The 24,064-nt window shown below is 41.1% G+C and overlaps 1 protein-coding gene across 1 annotated transcript in view; it reads left to right on the top strand.

The window, feature by feature from the left end:
• The window catches only part of LOC133511065 (uncharacterized), a 69,137-nt gene extending 46,088 nt beyond the window's left edge, over positions 1-23,049 (top strand). Inside the window, exons 5-10 of the mRNA XM_061839655.1 lie at positions 4,821-4,901; positions 5,061-5,196; positions 10,279-10,323; positions 13,264-13,731; positions 21,862-22,931; positions 23,038-23,049. Of these exons, the coding sequence (XP_061695639.1) occupies positions 4,821-4,901; positions 5,061-5,196; positions 10,279-10,323; positions 13,264-13,731; positions 21,862-22,931; positions 23,038-23,049 (1,812 nt within the window). The remainder of the gene's footprint in view (positions 1-4,820; positions 4,902-5,060; positions 5,197-10,278; positions 10,324-13,263; positions 13,732-21,861; positions 22,932-23,037) is intronic.
• The last annotated feature ends 1,015 nt before the right edge of the window (positions 23,050-24,064 follow it).

Genomic DNA, 24,064 nt, shown 5'->3' with positions numbered 1-24,064 from the left:
GGAGTAATAACAAACTGGATCCTGACTAGCCTCCTCAAAAGAAACAGCATTGTTTGCCAACTGTCACGAACCAGCGGAGCGGGGGCGGACCCAAATACAGGACTCCCAGAAAATAGCATGATGTTCAGTGGGTTTTATTGTAAACTAATGTTGTGCATGATAACACAGTCCAAGAAGGCAGGATCCACAAAACAAAAAACAAGGTCTGATAACTATCTAACTAACTAAAGAGCATAACAAAAGCGTGACTGGAGTATAATGGCACAGTGACGGAGTAACCCAGGATGCGGTAAAGCATACTCAACGAACTGGCAAATGCCAGTGACAAAAACTCTAACTTAAAAGCCTGTCTAATTACAGCTGTGACAATTGTCAGAGGTGGAACCGCCCAGATTAGTGGTCAGGCCATGCACCTCTTGACAGTGGCCAGGCCTTGCTCATGACAGCCAAACTCTCCAACTCAACATCATCACTCTGTGGACTAATACAGTGAAGAAAATGAGTATTTAAACACCCTGCAATATTGCAAGTTCTCCCACGTAGAAATCATGGAGGGGGCTGAAATTTTCATCTTAAGTGCATGTCCACTGTTAGAGAGATAATTCAAAAAGAAAAATCCAGAAATCACAATGTATGATTTTTTTTTTCATGATTTATTTGTATGATAGAGCTGCAAATAAGTATTTGAACACCTGAGAAAACAAATGTTAATATTTTTACAGTAGCTTTTGTTTGCAATTACAGAGGTCCAACGTTCCTGTCGTTGTTCACCAGGTTTGCACACACTGCTGGAGGGATTTTCGCCCACTCCTCCACACAGATCAGACAGGTTTCTGGGCTGTCACTGAGAAACACGGAGTTTCAGCTCCCTCCAACGATTTTCTATTGGGTTTAGGTCTGGAGACTGGCTAGGCCATGCCAGAACCTTGATATATTCTTGTGGAGCCACTCCTTGGTTTTCCTGGTTGTGTGCTTCGGGTCAATGTCATGTTGAAAGACACAGACACGACCCATCTTCAATGTTCTGACTGAGGGAAAGAGGTTGTTCCCCAAAAACTCACAATACATGGCCGCGTTGATCCTCTCCTTTATACAGTGCAGTCGTCCTGTCCCATGTGCAGAAAAACACCCCCAAAGCATAATGCTACCGCCCAAATACTTCACAGTAGGGATGGTGTTCTTGGGATGGAACTCATCATTCGTCTTCCTCCAAACACAGTTAGTGGAATTATGACCAAAAAGTTCCATTTTGGTCTCATCTGACCACAAACATTCTCCCATGACTCCTCTGTATCATCCAAATGGTCATTGGCACACTTAAGACGGGCCTTAAGATGTGCTGGTTTAAGCAGGGGAACCTTCCGTGCCATGCATGATTTCAAACGATGTCTTAGTGTATTACCAACAGTCACCTTGGAAACAGTGGTCCCAGCTCTTTTCAGGTCATTGACTGAGTCCTGTTGTGTAGTCCTGGGCTGATTCCTCAGCTTTCTAAGGATCCTTGTGAGCCCACAAGGTGATATCTTGCATGGGGCTCCTCTCCGATTTAGATTGACTGTCATATTTAGCTTCTTCCATTTTCTAATCATTGCTCCAACAGTGGACATTTTTTCACCAAACTGCTTGGAAATTTCTCTGTAGCCCTTTCCAGCCATGTGGAGTTGTACATTTTTTCCTCTGGTGTCTTTGGACAGCTCTTTGGTTTTGGTGCATCTAATTCAGGATAATACATGGAGCGGAGGTGGACTCTGAAGGCAGACTAACAGGTCTTTGAGGCTCAGAATTCTTCCCGATAGAAATGTGTTCAAATACTTATTTGCAATTGTATCACACAAATAAATCATAAAAAAATCATACATTGTGATTTCTGGATTTTTATTTTTTAGATTATCTCTCTCACAGTGGACATGCACCTACGATAAAAAATTCAGACCTCTCCATGATTTCTAAGTGGGAGAACTTGCAATATAGCAGGGTGTTCAAGTACTCATTTTCTTCATGTAAGTTGATTTCTAGACAAAAGGCCATCACCACCCAACAGCTTATCGGTGAGACATGAAGAGTTACTCCCCTTCGAAGATAAGTCATCAGTCTCAGCTAAACAGTATGAACCATAAATGTATCTGACAAATCATAAATGGAATCATTCAGCAAAGAAGTCTTGAAGAAAATTCTTTCGACATCGAACGAGTACTGCACAAGATGAAAAATGTCTGAAAAGTCACACTCCAACTTCTCTGTACGATGGAACATTCCGAGAAACAGTGACAATAGGATCAGCAACAACTCAAGCTCCCATAAGATTATTGCCCATCAACAAATCTACACCCAGAACTGGAAGAGAGTCAAGAACACCAAGTGTGATGGTGTCAGAAATCAGATCTGAAGTCAAATTCACAAAATGTAAAGGAGCAAGAGAACTGACACTTATACTCTGAAGAATAACATCTGAGTTAGCTGAGGACTCTGTAGAAAAAGGCTAAATATCCTTCAAATTCAGAGGGTGAAGAGCTCCAGTCTCCCTCAGAATAACAATGGGCCATGGGGTAGAATCATCTCCAATAAGTGAAACCGGAAGTGTGAAAAAAAGGCAAATACTTTTTCGGAACTTCAGAATATGAAAGTTTATTGTCAGAAACAAAACTCTCCTCAGAACCACCTGGAAAGAAAGGCTTAGGTGCAATGGATAAAAAAGTGTTTGAGGAGCCAGTGTACTGATTTTTGTCCTTATTTTTTGGCAAGCAGAAATCAAGTGACCTGGCATTGTAAGATGCCAGGTCACAGACAAACACAAACACGGACAGGACTAGAGTCACAAGAGTCACTAAAAGACTTGGGATTAGAATGAGAATGTGAATGCTTGTCAGAAGAAATTAAACCTACCTTCTCACCACCTGATCCTGTATGATAATTAGTCTTACCTGACGAAAAGTCCTTTTGGCGAGAAAACTTGGAATTTCCAGAAGACCAAAAAGAACTCTTATGAATCAAAATGTAATGATCTGCCGACACCATTGCATCATGTAAGGCATTAACCTCTTTTCATCCAAATAAGTCTTGCGATCAGAATGAATACACTGCTTAAAATCCTCATCAAAAACTAACTGCCTCAAACCCTCAAAATATAAAACCTCTTTTGAACTACACCAACTACTGAATTACAACATCAAACAAAGTTTCATTTTACCTAGCAAACTATACAAAACTATCATTGTCCCTTTTATGAGGATTTCTAAATTTCTGACGGTAAACTTTGGAGACGAACTCATGAGCTTTCAGAAGGGTCTTTTTGACAAAATTATCATCAGAACTCTGCTCTACTGGATATGCAACCCGAGTTTTACCCTTGAAAATACTTTGCAATAGCATAGTCCATGACTCTTTTGGGCACTTATGGTTCTTCAACTTTCTCGAAGTGGAGAAAGTACTTAACTTCGTTCTCATTGAAAGGAGGAACCATTCTGGCATGCCTTGTAAAATCAAAATGTGAAGAACTCACTGAGGAAGCAGAAGAACTTTCAAATTTTTCAAGTTCAATCTCTTTTCAAGCCTTTTCTTTTTCATCTTCAGTTTCTAATTTTCTAAGTTCTTTTTATTTTTTTCATCCCTCTTTCAATCTGAATTTGTAATTCCAGTTTCTTTTATTCCAAACTATCTGAAGGTTCCTCTTGTACCATGACCAAAACATCAGATTAAAAAAATTCTCTATCAATGAAAAAATTCAGAACAATTTACAAAATTTGGAATTTCCTCATAGCAGGTTTGGCATCAAGTTTCAAATGACTAGCAATTTGCAAAAGATCAGATTTGCAAAAGGACTGCTTCAGCTGTTGGGGATTCAAGAAATTCCTCAAGTTTAAACACCATTTTGCTGGCTTCACAGGTGATTTACAAATATGCAGAAAATTAACAAAAGTTTAAAAACAAAAATGTCTCAAATTTTGAATGGAATCGATCACGGCTGAGCTCCCAATTTTGTTTTGTGTAAATTTAGAATAATGAAATCCCCTTGGTCAATCCAGCAAAATATAACAAAGTTGCATTCCGTTTAAGACAATTTAATCACACAAAATACAATACAATATCAAACTAACACAAAATAGGGGTTCAATGGCAGTATTAGTTACGTGTAACATGAGCTAATGAACGAAACAACGTATAGTCACCACAGTCTGAGCGAATCTCCCACTAGGTGAATGTTCTTCGATCCTGTAATCAAATGCTATTTCCAGCGATGGAGTAACGAATCCAGAAATGTTTAAAATACGAGAGGCTGAAGGCAGGGTGGCAGAAGACCAATCGTTACTTGTAAGAAGCAATGGGTGATTGTAAGAAGCCCAGTCAAAAAACCATCCCGTCCTTAGATATGCACTTCTCGAACGTCCACAAAGATCAGCATCAGACGATGTGATCAAGTCCCCTCTTTCAGAACATTCCACAAAGATACGCGTTAGATGATGTCAGAAAGAATGTACGTAAGAAAGCAAAATAAAGAATAAGTAACAAAATATAGACGCTCATAAGATAGTTAACATTACTTAACAGGCAAAGGTTATGACACTGCACAAAGATTTGCTTGCAAACGCACTATTTTATAATCATAAATTACGTTTTTTTTTATTTCAAGATTGCACATTACTTATTTTTAACCAGAAAATGATAAAACTAAGGTAAATATAATGTTTCACAGCTGGACGGTATTAATTACATGTCCATTAATTTCAATTGGAAACATTACCTTGGTTTGTGAACCTTTCGATTTAAGAAACAGTTTCACGAAAGAAAGTAAATTTGTAACTCTATTGTATTTGTGTGTGCAGGTAGCCAGCAGTGCACCGTTTTGCAATAATTTAGCAGATACCAGAGAAGAGGTAGACGACAGTAGCAGTAGCTCACCAAAGGTTAGTTTATTAAAAATTGGTCACATCCCATTACTATTCTTCAAGTTGTTAATCTGCATGATCCAACAGTTGCAATCTTATCATGTTTATTGCTAATACCAATAATTAAATGTTCAAATATTATGTGGCCAAGATCAAACACAGTTTTTTTTTTTCTAGGTGGACAGATTCAACCTCAAAGATGATCCAGAGGAGGGTGATGTCAGTGAGCAACAAGGAGGATTAAAAGAACTGTCCATTCTCAATAAACTTGACTTCTATCAAGCAGACCCTTTTGCACAGTGTCAGATAAATCGTATGTTTCACATGATGTGGGATTTTAAACAGACCTCCTTTTTTTTTGCTGTTCAATTTTTCAGCAGAAACTTCACATATTAAACATGTTTTATGTTTTTAAATGCATATTTCTGCAGGAATGTTTAAGCCGGCGGCTCAGTGACACAGCTCTAAAGCGTTGGCCTCACAGTTCTGAGGACCGGGGTTCAAATCTCCCACACCCGCCCTGTGTGGAGTTTGCATGTTCTCCTCGTGGCTCCCACATCCAAAAAACACATGTTAATTGGACACTCTAAATTGCCTTTCGGTGTGATTGTGAGTGCGACTCTTGTCTGTCTCCATATGCCCTGCAATTGGCTGGCAACCAGTTCAGGGTGTATCTTGCCTCCTCCCCGACGACAGCTGGGATAGACTACAGGGCACATGGAGACAGACGACAGTTGCGCTCACAATCACACTTAGGGGCAATTTAGAGTTTCCAATTACTGTAATGCATGTATTTGGTATGTGGGAGGAAACAGGAGTGTCTGGACAAAATCCATGCATGCATGGGGAGAACATGCAAACTTCACACAAGTGGGGCCGGGATTCTAACCCCAGTTCTCAGAACTCTGAGTCCACTGCCCGAACAGTTTGGTCTACCATGCCGCCACTACATGAACTGTGTTCTTCTTTTTCTTTTCCTTTCGGCTTGTCCCGATAGGGGTCGCCACAGCGTGTCATCTTTTTCCATCTAAGCCTAATCTCGTGCACCCTCCTCTCTAACACCCACTGTCGTCATGTCCACGCTCACAACCTTTTCTTTGGTCTTCCTCTCGCTCTTTTGCCTGGCAGCCCCATCCTCAGCACCCTCCACCAATATACTCACTCTCTCGTCTCTGAACATGTCCAAACTATCTAAGTCTGCTCTCTCTTGTCTCCAAAACATCCAACTTTGGCTGTTCCACTATTGAGCTCATTTCTAATCATATCCAACCTGCTCACTCCAAGCGAGAACCTGAGCATCTTCATTTCTGCTACCTCCAGTTCTGCTTCCTGTTGTTTCTTTAGTGCCATCGGCCTCACCACTGTTTTATAAACTTTGCCCTACATCCGAGCGGAGACTCTTCTGTCACATGTCACCAGACACCTTCTGCCAACTGTTCCACCCCGCTTGGACCCGTTTCTTCACTTCTTTACCACACTTTCCATTGCTCTGTATTGTTGACCCCAAATATTTGAAGTCATTCACGCTTGCTATCTTTTCTTCCTGGAGCTTCACTCCTCCTCCTTCGCCCCTCACCTTCATTCACATATAATCGGTTTTACTTCAGCTAATCTTCATTTCTCTCCTTTCCAGTGCGTGCCTCCATCGTTCAAATTGTTCCTCCGCATGCTCTCTGCTTTCACTGGAGATCACAATATCATCTGCAAACATCATAGTCCAAGGGGATTCCAGTATAACGTCATCTGTGAGCCTATCCGTTAATACTGCAAACAGGAAGGGTCTCAGCGTGAATCCATGATGCAATACCACCCACAGCCACCTTAAATTCTTCTGACACCAACAGCACACCTCACCGCTGTTCTGCTGCCCTCATACATGTCCTGTACTATTCTAACATATTTCTCCCCCACATGAGACTTGCGCATGCAGTACCACAGTACCTCTCTTGGTACTCTGTCATAGGCTTTCTCTAGATCTACAAAGACACATTGTACCTCCTTCTGTCCTTCTCTGTACTTTTCCATGCGCATCCTCAAGGCAAATAATGCACCTGTGGTACTATTTCTCGGCATGAAACCATACTGTTGCTAGCAGATACTTACTCCTGCCTCCTGAGTCTTGCCTCCACTACTCTTTCCCATAACTTCATTGTGTGGCTCATCATCTTTATTCGTGTATAGCTTTGAACATCGTCTTTGTTCTTAAAAATGGGGACTAGCACACTTTTCTGCCATTCTTCTGGCCTCTTCTCTCCTGCTAGTATTCTATTGAATAAGTTGGTCAAAAACTCCACAGCCATCTCTCCAAATTGCTTCCATACCTCCACTGGTATGTCATCAGGACCAACTGTCTTTCCATTTTTCATTCTGTTCGGTGCCTTTCTAACTTCCCCTTTACTAATCATCGCCACTTCCTGGTCATTCAAGCTTGCCTCTTAAACTCTACCTTCTCTCCCATGCTCTTCATTCATTAACTTCTCAAAGTACTCTTTCCATCTAGTTAGCACACTACTGGCACCAGTCAACATATTTCCATTGCTATCCTTGATCACCTTAACTTGCTACACATCCTTCCCATCTCTATCCCTCTGTCTCACCAACCTGTAGGAATCCTTTTCTCCCTCTTTCATATCCAACCCTTTATTTCATCATATTCCTCTTGTTTAGCCTTCGCCACCTCTACCTTTGCCCTACATCACATCTCAATGTATTCCTTCCGCCTCTCGTCAGTCCTCTCCATGTCACACTTCTTCTTCGCTAATCTCTTTCCTTGGATGACTTCCTGTATTTTGGGGTTCCACCACAAAGTCTCCTCCCCTTTCCTACCAAAAGGCACCCCAGGTACTCTCCTGCCTGCCTCTCTGAGTAACTTGGCAGTAGTATTCCAGTCTTCCAGGAGCTCTTCCTGTCCATCTAGAGCCTGACTGACCTCTTTCCGAATGGCCGCACGACATTCTTCCTTTCCAAACTTCCACCACCTGATTCTCTGCTCTACCTTTGTCTTCTTAATCGTCCTATCCGATTCCAGAGTCATCCTACACACCACCATCCTATGCTGTCGAGCTACACTCTCTCCCACCACAACCTTACAATCAGTAACCTTCTTCAGATTACATCGTCTGCACAAAATATAATCCACCTGCGTGCTCCTACCTCTGCTCTTGTAGGTCACTCTATGTTCCTGTCTCTTCTAGAAATAAGTGTTCACCACTGCCAATTCCATCCTTTTTGCGAAGTCCACCACCATCTGAACCTCAAAGATCCTTTGCTGAATGCCGTACTTACCCATCACACTTTTTCATCGCCGCTGTTGCCTTCGCCAACATGTCTATTACAATCTGCACCAATCACAACTCTCTCTCTCTCTGGGATGCTCATGACTACTTAATCTATTTCCTTCCAAAATTTCTTTCAACTCATGGTCACATCCTACTGATGGGGCATAACCGCTAATCACATTATACACAATAGCCTCAATTTCAAATTTCAGCTTCATCACTCGATCTGATACGATTTTCACCTCCAAGACATTCTTAGCCAGCTCTTCTTTTAAAATAACCCCTACTCCATTTCTCTTACAATTCCATGGTAAAATAATTTAAACCCTGCTCCTAAGCTTCTAGCTTTACTCCCATTCCACTTGTTCTCTTGGATGCACAATACATCAACCTTTCTCCTAATCATCATGTCAACTATCTCCTGAGCTTTTCCTGTCATCGTCCCAACATTCAAAGTCCCTACACACAGTTGTAGGGACTGTGCATGCCTCTTCTTCTTTAGCTGACTAAGTCGCTTTCCTCCTCTTTTTTGTCTTTGACCTACATTACCCGAGTTTCTACCTAGGCCTTGCAGGTTAACAGTGCCGGGGGCGGGCGTAGTTTGCCTGGGCCATGACCTATCCGTTATGGAAGTCATTTGATGAACGCTCATATATGTTTGGCACAGTTTTATGCCGGATGCCCTTCTTGCCACGACCTTCTGCATTTATCCGGGCTTTGGAGCGGCCTACAAGACGCACAAGAATTGTGCCCCCCTTCGGGCTGCAGACACGCAAATAAGCAAACAAATCAATAAAGTTAAAGCATAAGATACACAAATTACACACTACCTAGTCTATGTTAAAGTTAAATGAACTGAAATTAATTACATGAACTGTATGAAAGAAAATCGGGAATGCTGTGGATTTATTCATGATGGCCCGTATTAACCACATTGTGCACTTCTTTTTTTGCACACCTGGCTTTTTGTCGATAAGCATTCTCCCAAAATGACTTATGCTCTATCCAACCATGTGTAAGTCACATGCGCATCCAACAATGAGGCGTCACGCATTGAAGTCTCTGGCTTGCTGTAAATCATGGAGCATTGAGCTTTCCTAAGAAGTGTATGCCGTAAAAATCCATTTGGAAAAGTGAAACGTGCAACACGTTTAACACTACTTTGAAGAAATAATGGGTTTTTTGTTGTTTTTCAGGATAAATTTAGTCACACTAATTTAATAGAATACTGTGATCATGACATGAACACGTTTTGAGGCCCAAAGCCGGTGAGTCAGTCATTGTTTATTTCTTGGACCTGCAAAAACCTAAATAAATACCATAATTCAAAATTTGAAATTTTGCACCATTGCAAAGACTGTAGTTGCTGTAAAAGATACCGTTGCATTAAAAATCAAACAAAAAAAACCTCCAAGCCAGAGCAGATGTTTAAAGTGATTCTTCCAGATGAAATAGTCCAGTGGCAGCAATATCTTTCAGCAAATAATATGATGTGATTTGTCAACTGGTTCACACATCTGCATCACATTTCTGAGGACCAAGGTTCAAATCTGGCCTCGCCTGTGTGTTACCTGTATATTCTCTTCAGACAATGGTCCTGTCCGAAAAACAGCCACTTGAAGTTAATTGAAGACTCCAAATTTCCCGTTGGCATGGATTTCCGTCCAAATGTTTGTTTGTTTGTTTAAACATGCCCTTTGATTGGCAAGCTACCCACTCAAGACGTACCCTGCCTCTCACCTGAACTCAGCTGGGTTAGGTGCCCACATGCCCGTGACCCTCGTGAGGATGAGTGGTGTGGAAAATGGATGAATGGATGGATAAGATGTCGACATCTGGAGTGAAATCGCTTCAGTGCATGAGGAAAATATGTGCACATTGCACACCTGGTCAAATTTGAGCGCAACCAGGCACATTTCATAGATGCTCTGGCATTAGGCTGAGTAAATCACACGTTTGACTTGGCTGGAGAATGCACTCAGCTAGAAAAGCAGGTAGGGTTTTTTTGGTTGTTTTTTTTTTTGCGGGAAATTTCTGACTTACTCACGGGAGAATATGCCCCTAGGTCTCGAAAAAAAAAAAAATTCTTATCTTACAGTCTTGTACTCTATTTATAGATGGCCTGTATAATGAAGACCTATTTCCGAAAACAGACTCATCAGGTGAGTATTGATAGAAATTTACTAACTACATTTACACTGAAATGTCGAAGGTTATTTTTTATGATAAAACATTTCTTTAAAGGGGAAATCCACTGGTTTGCATTAACAATGTATCCAATAGGTCATGTAATATGTACTCTATTTTGACAATGTGATGTTAAATCTTCTCTCATTTATAGTGTTTTGAGAATATTTTTATCGACAATTAAGAATTTTTAGGGGCGCTGACATTTTCGTGAGTCACATGACCTATGTGCGCGGATGTGACGTGTTACGTGCCGCAACAAAAGCTCGATGACATTGGACACCTTTTATGCCCAGTGCTGATATCTCAGATTTATCCTCATCTGATGAAGAAATAGCTGTATTGGTTGATTGGGAAGACTGAGGAATACTTCTATACACAGCTGTGAGCGGCACAGCCGTGACCTATTTGATACATTTTTAATGCAAACCAGTGGATTTCAACTTTAACTTTCAATTAACCTTCACCAAAGAGTAGTCTGCAGTAATAATATTAAGTTCGGTATTGGTGTCATTGGTTAATTCATACAAACATTTATGTAATTATACATACTTTAACAATGTCACTTTATCTAATTTCTTTGCATCAACAATTGCAGTATGGACAAAAGATACATGACACAAGCAAATTGCTTGATATAGGCCCTTGACAAGATGATGAAATATACACCTTTGCTATTGATGTTTATTTATTTATACGAACATTTTTCAAAATCAATCCAATCAATCCTTCCCTATACAACACTCATATCTAATCTTTAATTGTTCTAGATACAATGCCTGAAATTATTTGGCCCCCCTTGAACATGTTGACCTTTTGCCACATTTCAGGCTTCAAAAATAAAGGTGTAAAATACAATTTTTTTGTGAAGAATCAACAACAAGTGGGGCACATTCGTGAAGTGGATTGAAATTTATTGGATATTCTAAACTTTTTTAACACATAATTATCTGAAAAGTGGGGCGTGCAATATTATTCGGCCTCCTTGCATTGATATTTTTTAGCGCCACCTTTTGCTGCAATTACAGCTGCACATCACTTGGGGTATGTCTTGATCAGTTTTGCACATTGAGAGAGTGAAATACTTGCCCATTCTTCCTTTCAAAACAGCTCGAGCTCAGTGAGGTTGGATTGAGAGCGTTTGTGAACAGCAGGCTTCAGCTCTGCCCACAGATTCTCCATTGGATTCAGGTTTGGACTTTGGCTTGGACGTTCTAACACCTGGATACATTTATTTGTGAACCTTTCCATTGTAGATTTGGCTTTATGTTTTGTATCATTGTCCTGTTGAGATAAATTTCCGTCCAAGTCTCAGGTCTTTTGCAGACTCACACAGGTTTTCTTCCAGAATGGTCCTGTATTTAGCTCCATTCATATTCCAATCAATTTTAACCATCTTCCCTGTCATTGCTGAAGAAAAGTAGGCCCAAACCATGAGGGTGCCACCACCATGTTTGACAGTGGGGATGGTGTGTTCAGGGTGATGAGTTGTGTTGCTTTTACGCCAAACATATCGTTTTGCATTGTGGCCAAAAAGTTAGATTTTGTTTTCATCTCATCTTTCACATGTTTGGTCAGTCTTACAGGTGGCTTGTGGCAAACCTTAAATCCCACTTTTTCTGGATATCTTTGAGGAATGGCTTTCTTCTTGCCACTCTTCCATAAAGGCCAAATTTGTGCAGTGTACAACTGATTGTTGTCCTGTGGACAGACTCTCTCCTCCAGGTTGGAAGGAGAGCATTTGTGAACAGCAGTTTTCAGCTCTGCCCACAGATTCGCCATTGGATTCAAGTCTGGACTTTGACTTGGCCATCCTAACACCTACGTATGTTTATTTGTGAACCATTCCTTTGTAAATTTGACTTCATGTTTTGGATCATATGGACAGACCTCCCACCTCAGGTGTACATCTCTGCAATTCATTCGCAGTGATCATTGGTCTCTTGGCTGCATCTCTGATCAGTCTTCTCGTTGTTCGAGGTGAAAGTTTAGAGGGACGGGCGGGTCTTGGTAGATTTGCAGTGGTCTGATACTCCTTCCATTTCATTATAATTGCTTGTACAGTGCTCCTCGAGATATTTAATACTTGGGAAATCTTTTTTGCATCCAAATATGGCTTTAAACGTCTCCACAACAGTATCTCGGACCTGTCTGATGTGTTCCTCGGTCTTCATGATACTCTCTGCACTTTAAACAGAACCCTGAGACTATCAAAGAGCTGGGGCATTTATACTTGATCACACACAGGTGGATTCTATTCATCATCATCAGTCAACATTGGATCATTCAGAGATCCTCATTGAACTTCTGGAGTGACTTTGCTGCACTGTACGTAAAGGGGCTGAATTATATTGGATGCTCCACTTTTCAGGTTTTTATTTTTTTTAAAAGTTTAAAATATCCAATAAATTTCATTACACTTCATGATTGTGTCCCACTTGTCTTGACAAAAAATAAAAATTTTATATCTTTATATTTGAAGCCTGAAATGTGGCGAAAGGTTGAAAAGTTCAAGGGAGTCAAATAATTTCACATGCATGTTCTCCTCGTGCCTACGTGGGTTTCCTCCGGGCCCTCTGGTTTCCTCCCAAAAACATGCAACATTAATTGGACACTCTAAATTGCCCCTAGGTGTGATTGTGAGTGTGGCTGTTTTTCTCTATGTGCCCTGCGATTGGCTGCTGGCAACCAGTTCAGGGTGTACCCCTCTTCCTACCCCTTGACAGCTGGGATAGGCTCCAGCACTGCCCGCCACCCTCGTGAGGATAAGTGGCGAAGAAAATGGATGGATAATAATAATAATAATAATAACTAAATAGAAATCAATTTGACATACTTTTACAGTATATTTACTATTTAATAAGATATTCTGATGACTGGATAATATTCTGATTCTGATATTGTCAATTTTTCAGATGGATTTACATCAGATCCTTTTAAAGGCACAGATCCTTTTGCTGCAGACATTTTGTTTCCAGAGGCAAACATTGGTTCTGATGAAGGAGCAGTAATTATCTGCGACGAGGCCGATACTAGTCCATCTTGTGCTGAAAATAAAGCTTCAACAGGGACGCAGTGTTTTGAGTCTGAGTTTCCAGATGAAGACAGTGACATTGAGCTGAGCTACAATCAAGAGGATTTTGACATGATCCCTGGAGCAGATGATAGCCATGGATTTAAGCCAATTCAGAGTTCATCTGAGGAGCTAGGCCCAGAACCCGTTCGATGCTGCAATTCCCTGGATCAGTACTCTGTAGAATCAGATCACAATGGGTATGAACTGGACCTAAGTGCTGTCTCACTGCCATTTGGCATCAAAGAGCACCGTCTTGGATATCTGGCTGGAAAACTGACCGATGTGGCAACGAGAAAAGTGGAGGAAGGTAAATTTTTTTTCAGATGTCTCTTGAAATTATCCACATTTTATCACATTACAACTACAGACAACTGTATGTTATCATAGTGCTTCTTACAAGTAACGATTGGCCTTCTGCCACCCTGCCTTCTGCCTCTCGTATTTTAAACATTTCTGGATTCGTTACTCCATCGCTGGAAATAGCATTTGATTACAGGATCGAAGAACATTCACCTAGTGGGAGATTCGCTCAGACTGTGGTGACTATACGTTGTTTCGTTCATTAGCTCATGTTACACGTAACTAATACTGCCATTGAACCTCTATTTTGTGTTAGTTTGATATTGCATTGTATTGTGTGTGATTAAATTGTCTTAAACGGAATGCAACTTTGTTATATTTTGCTGGATTGACCAAGGGGATTTCATTATTCTAAATTTACACAAAACAAAATTGGGAGCTAGGCCGTGATCGATTCCATTCAAAATTTGAGACATTTTTGTTTTTAAACTTTTGTTAATTTTCTGCATATTTGTAAATCACCTGTGAAGCCAGCAAAATGGTGTTTAAACTTGAGGAATTTCTTGAATCCCCAACAGCTGAAGCAGTCCTTTTGCAAATCTGATCTTTTGCAAATTGCTAGTCATTTGAAACTTGATGCCAAACCTGCTATGAGGAAATTCCAAATTTTGTAAATTGTTCTGAATTTTTTCATTGATAGAGAATTTTTTTAATCTGATGTTTTGGTCATGGTACAAGAGGAACCTTCCGATAGTTTGGAATAAAAGAAACTGGAATTACAAATTCAGATTGAAAGAGGGATGAAAAAAATAAAAAGAACTTAGAAAATTAGAAACTGAAGATGAAAAAGAAAAGGCTTGAAAAGAGATTGAACTTGAAAAATTTGAAAGTTCTTCTGCTTCCTCAGTGAGTTCTTCACATTTTGATTTTACAAGGCATGCCAGAATGGTTCCTCCTTTCAATGAGAACGAAGTTAAGTACTTTCTCCACTTCGAGAAAGTTGAAGAACCATAAGTGCCCAAAAGAGTCATGGACTATGCTATTGCAAAGTATTTTCAAGGGTAAAACTCGGGTTGCATATCCAGTAGAGCAGAGTTCTGATGATAATTTTGTCAAAAAGACCCTTCTGAAAGCTCATGAGTTCGTCTCCAAAGTTTACCGTCAGAAATTTAGAAATCCTCATAAAAGGGACAATGATAGTTTTGTATAGTTTGCTAGGTAAAATGAAACTTTGTTTGATGTTGTAATTCAGTAGTTGGTGCAGTTCAAAAGAGGTTTCATATTTTGAGGGTTTGAGGCAGTTAGTTTTTGATGAGGATTTCAAGCAGTGTATTCATTCTGATCGCAAGACTTATTTGGATGAACAGAGGTTAATGCCTTACATGATGCAATGGTGTCGGCAGATCATTACATTTTGATTCATAAGAGTTCTTTTTGGTCTTCTGGAAATTCCAAGTTTTCTCGCCAAAAGGACTTTTCGTCAGGTAAGACTAATTATCATACAGGATCAGGTGGTGAGAAGGTAGGTTTAATTTCTTCTGACAAGCATTCACATTCTCATTCTAATCCCAAGTCTTTTAGTGACTCTTGTGACTCTAGTCCTGTCCGTGTTTATTGTAAGATGCCAGGTCACTTGATTTCTGCTTGCCAAAAACTCAAGGACAAAAATCAGTACACTGGCTCCTCAAACACTTTTTTATCCATTGCACCTAAGCCTTTCTTTCCAAGTGGTTCTGAGGAGAGTTTTGTTTCTGACAATAAACTTTCATATTTTGAAGTTCCGAAGAAGTATTTGCCTTTTTTTTCACACTGGTCCGGTTTCACTTATTGGAGATAATTCTACCCAATGGCCCATTGTTATTCTGAGGGACACTGGAGCTCTTCACCCTCTGATTTTGAAGGATATTTAGCCTTTTTCTACAGAGTCCTCAGCTAACTCAGATGTTATTCTTCAGGGTATAAGTGTCAGTTCTCTTGCTCCTTTACATTTTGTGAATTTGACTTCAGATCTGATTTCTGACACCATCAAACTTGGTGTTGTTGACTCTCTTCCAGTTCTGGGTGTTGATTGGTTGATCGGCAACAATGTTATGGAAGCTCGAGTTGGCGCTGATCCTATTGTCACTGTTTCTCGGACTGTTCAATCGTACAGAGAAGTTGGAGTGTGACTTTTCAGATATTTTCCATCTTGTGCACTACTCGTTCGATGTCGAAAGAATTTTCTTCCAAGACTTCTTTGCTGAATGATTCCATTTATGATTTGTCAGATACATTTATGGTTCATATTGTTTAGCTGAGACTGATGACTTGTCTTCGAAGGGGAGTAACTCTTCATGTCTCACCGATAAGCAGTTGGGTGGTGATCGCTTTTTGTCTAGAAATCAACTTACAGTGAAGAATATAAGTATTTGAACACCCTGCTATTTTGCAAGTCATGGAGGGGTCTGAAATTTTTATCGTAGGTGCATGTCCACTGTGAGAGAGATAGTCTAAAAAATAAAATTCCAGAAATGACAATGTATGATTTTTTTTATGATTTATTTGTGTGATACAATTGCAAGTAAGTATTTGAACACATTTCTATCGGGAAGAATTCTGACCCTCAAAGACCTGTTAGTCTGGCTTTAGAGTCCACCTCCGCTCCATGTATTATCCTGAAATCAGATGCACCTGTGTGAGGTCGTTAGCTGCATAAAGACACCTGTCCACCCCATACAATCAGTAAGAGTCAAACTTGTAACATGGCCAAGACCAAAGAGCTGTCCAAAGACACCAGAGAAAAAATTGTACAACTCCACATGGCTGGAAAGGGCTACAGAGAAATTGCCAAGGAGCTTGGTGAAAAAATGTCCACTGTTGGAGCAATGATTAAAAAATGAAAGAAGCTAAATATGACGGTCAATCTAAATTGGAGAGGAGCACCATGCAAGATATCACCTTGTGGGGTCTCAATGATCCTTAGAAATCTGAGGAATCACGCCAGGACTACACGACAGGACTTCGTCAATGACCTGAGGCTGCCTTGCTTAAACCAGCACATGTCAAGGCCCGTCTTTTTGCCAGTGACCATTTGGATGATACAGAGGAGTCATGGGAGAAAGTTTTGTGGTCAGATGAGACCAAAATGGAATTTTTGGTCATAATTCCACTCACCGTGTTTGGAGGAAGACGAATGATGAGTTCCATCCCAAGAACCCCATCCCTACTGTGAAGCATGTGGGTGATAGCATCATGCTTTGGGGTGTTTTTAACACATGGAAAGGACAACTCCATTGTATCAAGGAGAAGATGACCGCGGCCATGTATTGTGGGATTTTGGGCAATGACCTGTTTTCCTCAATCAGAGCATTGAAGGTGGGTCGTGGCTGGGTCTTTCAACATGATAAGAACTCAAAGCACACAGCCAGGAAAACCAAGGAGTGGCTCCGTAAGAAGCATATCAAGGTGTGGTCGAGCCAGTCTCCAGACCTAAACCCAATGGAAAATCTTTGGAGGGAGGTGAAACTCGGTGTTTCTCAGTGACAGCCAGAAACCTGACTGATCTATAGATGATCTGTGTGAAGGAGTGGGCAAAAATCCCTCCTGCAGTGAGTGCAAACATGGTAAACAATTACAGGAAACGTTTGACCTCTGTAATTGCAAACAAATGCTGCTGCACCAAATATTAAATTGGTTTTCTCAGATGTTCAAATTCCTATCTGCATCAGTATCACACAAATAAATCATTAAAAATCATACATTGTGATTTCTGGATTTTTCTTTTTAGATTATCTCTCTCACAGTGGGCATGCATCTTCGATGAAAATTTCAGACGCCTCCATGATTTCTAAGTGGGAGAACTTGCAATATAGCAGGGTGTTCAAATACTTATTTTCTTCACTGTAAATAACTGAATGAGCCATTTTTTTTAATCAACGAAACAACAAAAAAACTGAGAATTATTTTTCGCAGGAAAGAAAAGAGGATTGCTGTTCGTAAATACCTGGACTCATGATCTTTAAAGCGCAAGTGACATGCCAAAACATTCTAAAATAGATATTGTAATGAAAAATACATATAACATTATTCACTTCAATGTATATACGAAAAAATAAATATGAGCGGACAGCGTGTCATCAAAGTGGTAGCCATGTTGCCTGCAACGTCATCAGCAGATGTCACACTGGGACATCCGCCATTGAAAACATGTAGTGGCACCTGCTATGAGAGAGGAACGACAGAGATTTTCAGACTTTTCCGATGTTCCTCCTGACACGGAAGCTCTTTTCGAAGAATAGAACATCTCACAATCGAGTGAAGTGACCGGGGCAATAATAATCTATCGTTTCTGGCCATATTTAAATGATATGCTGATCACTTCTAACTAACAACAGACTCCCTGACAATATGACAGTATGCAGCATACTCATCCGTGAGCGACGACAACGTCGCGGCCCAGACGCGACGAGCCTCTGCGGCCCAGCCGCGACAAGCTGATCACGGCTACAGCCCGGGTGGCTCATCACAGCGCCGAGCCAGGCCGCTTTACAGCATTGTCATGGCTCGCTGCTGAGTGCGTCATCATCGGCGCATTGTTCATCGCCAATGGCGGCAGCGATCTTCATCATAACGCCACCGACGCCGTCGGCAATGAACAAGCCGCCCATGCCGTCGGCTATGAACAACGCCACGGACGACAGCGGCGATGAACAACGCTGTCGGCGGGGGTGGCTATAAAGAACGCCACCAACGATGGGGCACACAGCCAAAAGTGACAACAACGCCGTAAGCAGCCCGGCTCGTCGCCGCGATGAACCACCCTGGCCACAGCCGTGACTCGCAGATGCGGCGTAGACACGCACATTGACACATTTAGCAACCCTGACTTACATACGCAGATCTTTTGTTACATTCTGAGAGGATTATGTCCACCCCTCCAACTATTATTTTTTTTAGTATCTCTATACACACCCACCTGTCATTTGGAACCCACAAAGCTTGTGTCCTTTGCACCTGTGCAATCAATTTTTCCTGACAAACTGGGTCTTTTGGAAACATATGAAGAGTAAATCCATCCTCCCGAGTGTTCGAACAATATCCAGCAATACAAAGAGTTTGCATTTTGGCTAACACAAAGGAACAAAGAGCTACCTTCCAGCAGGTAAAACTAGTATAAACACGAGACCGCCTTAGTGAGCTCCTGATGACAACGTCACTTCCTGCTTCTTCTCCACGAGGATCAAGAGGATTTTCATGGCGGGAGTTACAAAAAACCATATATGTCAAAATCATGTTTTGTGGTGAAAAAAACGGATGGGTCCATTCTGGGTGTCTTTTGTTTTAATTTTTATTATTAAAAACATGCTAAAAAATCATGCATTTCATGTTCGTGGAGCCTTAAAAAGCAAAGACCAAGTCTGAAACCTCAGCGTTCTGGCAGATTTCAACCTGACTTTCAACAGCCATATAAAATCAATTACTAAAACTGCCTTTTATCATCTTAAAGGTCAAGTGTCATCCTTATAAACATTCTAAAATAGATATTGAAATGAAAAATACATATCACATTATTCACTTCAAGGTCTACACGAAAAAATAAGTTTGAGCAGAGGACGCGTCATCCATGCGCAAAGTTGCAGAAGTCTCATTTGACATCCAAGTGGTCACCATATTCACTGCATTTACTGTCCATTACGTCACCCCGGACATTCGCCATTGAAAACATGCTGTGGCCCATACTTTTCAAAGAATAGGACATCTCACAAACGAGTGAAGTATCTGGGGCAATATTGCCCTATTGTTTCGAGCCATACTTAGATGATATGCGGATGACTTCTAACTAACAACAGACTCCCCGACGGTATGACAGTATGTAGCGTGCTCAGTCATTAGCGATCATAACGCCGCGGCCCGGGTGTGACGAGCCGATCACGGCTTCGGCCGGGGTGGCACGGAGGTGGCTCATCGCGGCACTGAGCCGGGCCGTTTTACGCCGTTGTCGTCACCTGCAGCTGAGTGTGCCATTGTCGGCGGCAATAATCAGTGGTGTTGTTCATCGTTGACGGCGGCGACAATGAACAATGTTGCTGGCAGTGTCGCACTTAGCCTGACACAGCAGCCTTCGCCAGCGTGCCCAACGCGGAAGCCAGCCGACACGCACATCGACACATTTCGCACGCCTGTCATAACTACGCGGATCTTCTGTTACGTTATGAGCGACTGATTACGTGGTCCGCCCCCCAAAATTTTTTTTTAGTAGCTGTATACACACCTACTTGTCATTTGGAACCCACAAAGCTCTCGTCCTTTGCACCTGTGCATTGCATTTTTCACGACGAACTGGGTGTCTTGGAAACTTAAGAAGGGTAAATCCATCCACCAAGTGTTCGAGCAATATCCAGCAATGCAACAAGGAGGCATTTTGGCTAACACGAAGGAACAGCGAGCTTGCTTCCCGCTGGTAAAACTAATAGAAACAAACAAGTCCGCTGGAGGACGCTCGTGCCTCGTACGTTACTTCCTGCTTTTTCTCGAAAAAAATCCCTTGAGAGTATTTTCATGGCGAGAGTTACAAAAAGCCATATACGTCAAAATCATTTTTTGTGGGAAAAAAAACAGATGGGTCCATACTGGCTGCTGTTTTTTCATTAATAACATACTAAAATCATCGATTTCATGACACTTGACCTTTAAGAACATATGTAGAGTTAAGGCTTGCATGTGTCAAGCAGACCAGGAGAATCTCATCCATTCTTTATCTCAAGTAGACTTGGCTATTCTCATGGAAATCTGACTGGACTCCCACAAAAGAGCATTAAACAGCTGCAACTTATTCAGAATGCTGCATCTCAGATTTTAACCAGAACAAATAGGTCAGATCCATTATCCAAGCCACTTATCCTCACAAGGGTCACGGGAAAGCTGCCTATCCCAGGTAGCTTCGGGCAAAAGGCGGACTACACCCTGAACTGGTCACCAGTCAGTTGCATGGCAGATTTCGACTGAGCGGAAATCAATCCCACGCTGGCCACACCAAAGTCAGGCATGTACCACTACACCATCAGCGACTAGTCAGCTGTAGAATAGATTTTAAAGTTCTGCTACTGGTCACAAAATGGTTTATGTCCTGAATACATGAAAGCAATGCTTATGTGATACAAACCCAGTAGGGCTCTGAGATTGACAAACTCTGGTCAAATAGTGGAGCGCAGAGTCCAAAGCAAACATGAAGCAGCATTTAGCTGTCATGCTGCACACAAATGGAACATAGTGTTTTCTCGACTTTCGAAATTAATTCATTTTGGAAGATGTTTTGTAGCGTGAGTTTTTCATAAGTAGAAGCGCTTTTTACATGTAAATAGTAATCTGTTCAAATCCTTCACCAAAAATAAGTATTCAAAGTACATAATGTAAAGAATAATAAAAATTATGTTCACTTCCCTTTGGCATTGGGTGACTATGCAAAGAGAAGGGTGAGTGACAAGCGAAAGGCATCGTGGGGGATGCCAGAAGAGGCAAACGTTTGACAGAGAAAACACGTACAAATGTAAGCACGCACACAACTTAATTCCACAAAAGTTTCTTGGGGCCCATGGTGAATGATGAAAAAACTCACAAAAAAGTTGTACTTTACCAGTGTTACCTAGCGTGTGCTACCGTGTGGCCGAACTAGCATGATTCGGTGACTATCGAGTGTCCAAGGGAAACTGGGAGATCAAGTCTATTGTGCGATACAGGGTGCGCATCATGGGTAAAGATTGACATTCCTCCTAGCCAATGAGATGCCAGGAAGATGGTGTGGTGATAGTCAATGGGAGAGTAGTTCAAACCAAGATACTGGATGTTTATGTTCAGCGGAATTTGGATAAATCCAGCGCCTATTTCCTTTGTTCGGTCAGGTTGTTTTTCTTTGAGTTTTGTCACTGTCTTTTTCGGGGTCAGGAGAATGTAAGCATTTGAAATTTTTTAATCTGAGTGATCTCGGTAGAGCCGGAATGTTATTCCCAGTTCCAGTCCATTTTCGATTCTCAACGCCAACTGTGATATGAAAATGAAGTTCCTTGAATCCTAAAAATGGGTTACGTTTTCTGCACGTTTTAACACTGATGGTTGTACTCTGTATGTATAACTCTGACATGAACTTTTTCTTTCCTTTTAGCCAAAGCTGTCCCTTACCTTGGTGATCAAGCATTGTTGGTGATGGACAGAAGAAACTTAAAAAACAAAATGCATTCCCTTGACGGAAATCGGGGAGAAGAAACTGATTGGATGAGCAATAACAAAGAGGATCCAGGAAATGTTTCAACTCATCAAAACTGTGTAGATTCTCATAACCTTTGGACTGAACTTGAGTCACGAGAAACCAACTTGAGCTTTGACTATGAGCCAATAAGTCAGTCTTCGTTTGATCCATATGGCTTCAAACTCAGTCCTGAATATTCCAGTCATAGCCTCTTAGACCCAGATGAAGCTCTTCTGAGCCCAGTCCCCATTGATCAAGAGCTGGCTTTTGACCACTGCTCTTCTCAGCCAGATCCTTGTAACTTTTATTCCTACGAGTATGAACTTGCCTCTTCCGAGATGGTACAAGACTCTGATCCATATGGCTTTAAACTTAGCCTTCAAGAAGAGAATCAGGAGGTCCCAGAACCGTGTTGTGATGATAATGTGGAAAATATGGCCTTCAGTAGACTTGATAATGACAATAAAGAACCTATTAACTATAGCAACCAGGAAGTACCTGAATTTCTTCCCCATGAAAACCAAGAAGTGCTTAATCCTTGTAGTGACGACAACAACCAAGAACTGCTGGATGTGTTAAAAAGAAGAAGCCAAGAAGGGCTGGAATTATCATCTCTGGTCAACAATGAAAATGTAAAGTTGGTAAACAAGGAAAATCAAGAATTCCTAAATCTTTGTAGTCCTGAAAACCAAGAAATAGTTTCAAATGAGCACTTTGTAAGTTATAAAGAACTTGACCAGTGTAAAAATGATAACCAAGAAGTGCTAGTATTTTTTCACGTTAATCTTGAGCTACAAAATTTCACCTGTGCAGAGAATCAGGAAATTTTGGAATTGGACAGTTATGGCAATGGAGAAGTAGTTGAACATCAGGAAGCACTAGTTTTGGGTAGCCATGAAAACCAGGAAACACTGAATGCCAGTAACAATAAGTCTGAGGAATTGGTAGATGTGGATGGTCATAATAATCAGGAAGTGCTGGACTTGGTAAAAGATGAGGTTCATGCCAAAACCACCAAAAATCAGTCCATCCTGGAGTCAGACTTTCACATCAGTCCCGCTAATAACAGCTCAGACAGTGATGTAACATCAGACGAACTGCTAGGGTTAGAACCCAGTAGTACTAGTTCTGGAGATAGCCTTATGGGCTCAAGCATCATGCCCACCAACAAGACATGCAACATTTCTAATGAGCCTACTGGTCACAACCTGCTAGACAGTGATCTTGGTTCTGTGTTCAGGGATGGTGGCTATATTGGCTGCCCCGATGTAGCTGATGATCTACAACCCATGTTCAGACAGGTTAACATTGTGGCAGAGCCAGTCCAGCCTTTTAAACCAGTAAGACCTCCCCGGCCTTCACTCACGGTAAGTTCCTGCATATTTCTCAAATATTGGGCACAGAATTGTATTGTTACTCATGTATCATGACCTGAACAAAAACATGGTATCTGTGTTTTAGGCAAAAGAGAAGGCTACGTCCCCAACTCAGGGAATTGACCTGAAGTGATCCATCTATATAAGGAACACTTCTTATCACAACACTTGTTATTCCAACAATGGCTGAATAAAACGAAGAGAAGAGAAATAAGATGAGAAGTGCTGTAAAAAAGGAACAAGGGATCTGTCACAAGTTATTAGCATCAATAATTAAAACTATATGTTCAGCAGTTACAGTGCCTTGTGAAAGTGGTTGGCCGCCTTGAACTTTTCAACCTTTCGCCACATTTCAGGATTCAAATATAAAGATATAAAATTAAAATTTGTTTGGCAAGAATCAACAAGTGGGACACAATCGTGAAGTGGAACAAAATTTATTGGATATTTTAAACTTTTCTAATAAATAAAATCCTGAAAAGTGGTGCATGCAATATTATTCGGCCCCCTTGCATTAATACTTTGTACCACCACCTTCTGCTCCAATCACAGCTGCAAGTCGCTTGGGGTATTTCTCAATCAGTTTGCACATTGAGAGACTGAAATTCTTGCCCATTCTTCCTTGCAAAACAGCTCGAGCTCAGTGAGGTTGGATGGAGAGCGTTTGTGAACAGCAGTCTTCAGCTCTGCCCACAGATTCTCCATTAGATTCAGGTCTGGACTTTGACTTGGCCATTCTAACA

This window comes from Syngnathoides biaculeatus, chromosome 13 (genome assembly GCF_019802595.1).
Source record: "Syngnathoides biaculeatus isolate LvHL_M chromosome 13, ASM1980259v1, whole genome shotgun sequence".
Taxonomy (NCBI): Eukaryota; Metazoa; Chordata; class Actinopteri; order Syngnathiformes; family Syngnathidae; genus Syngnathoides; species Syngnathoides biaculeatus.
Note: the sequence above shows the minus strand (reverse complement) of the source record. Positions and strands in the feature narration are given on the sequence as shown.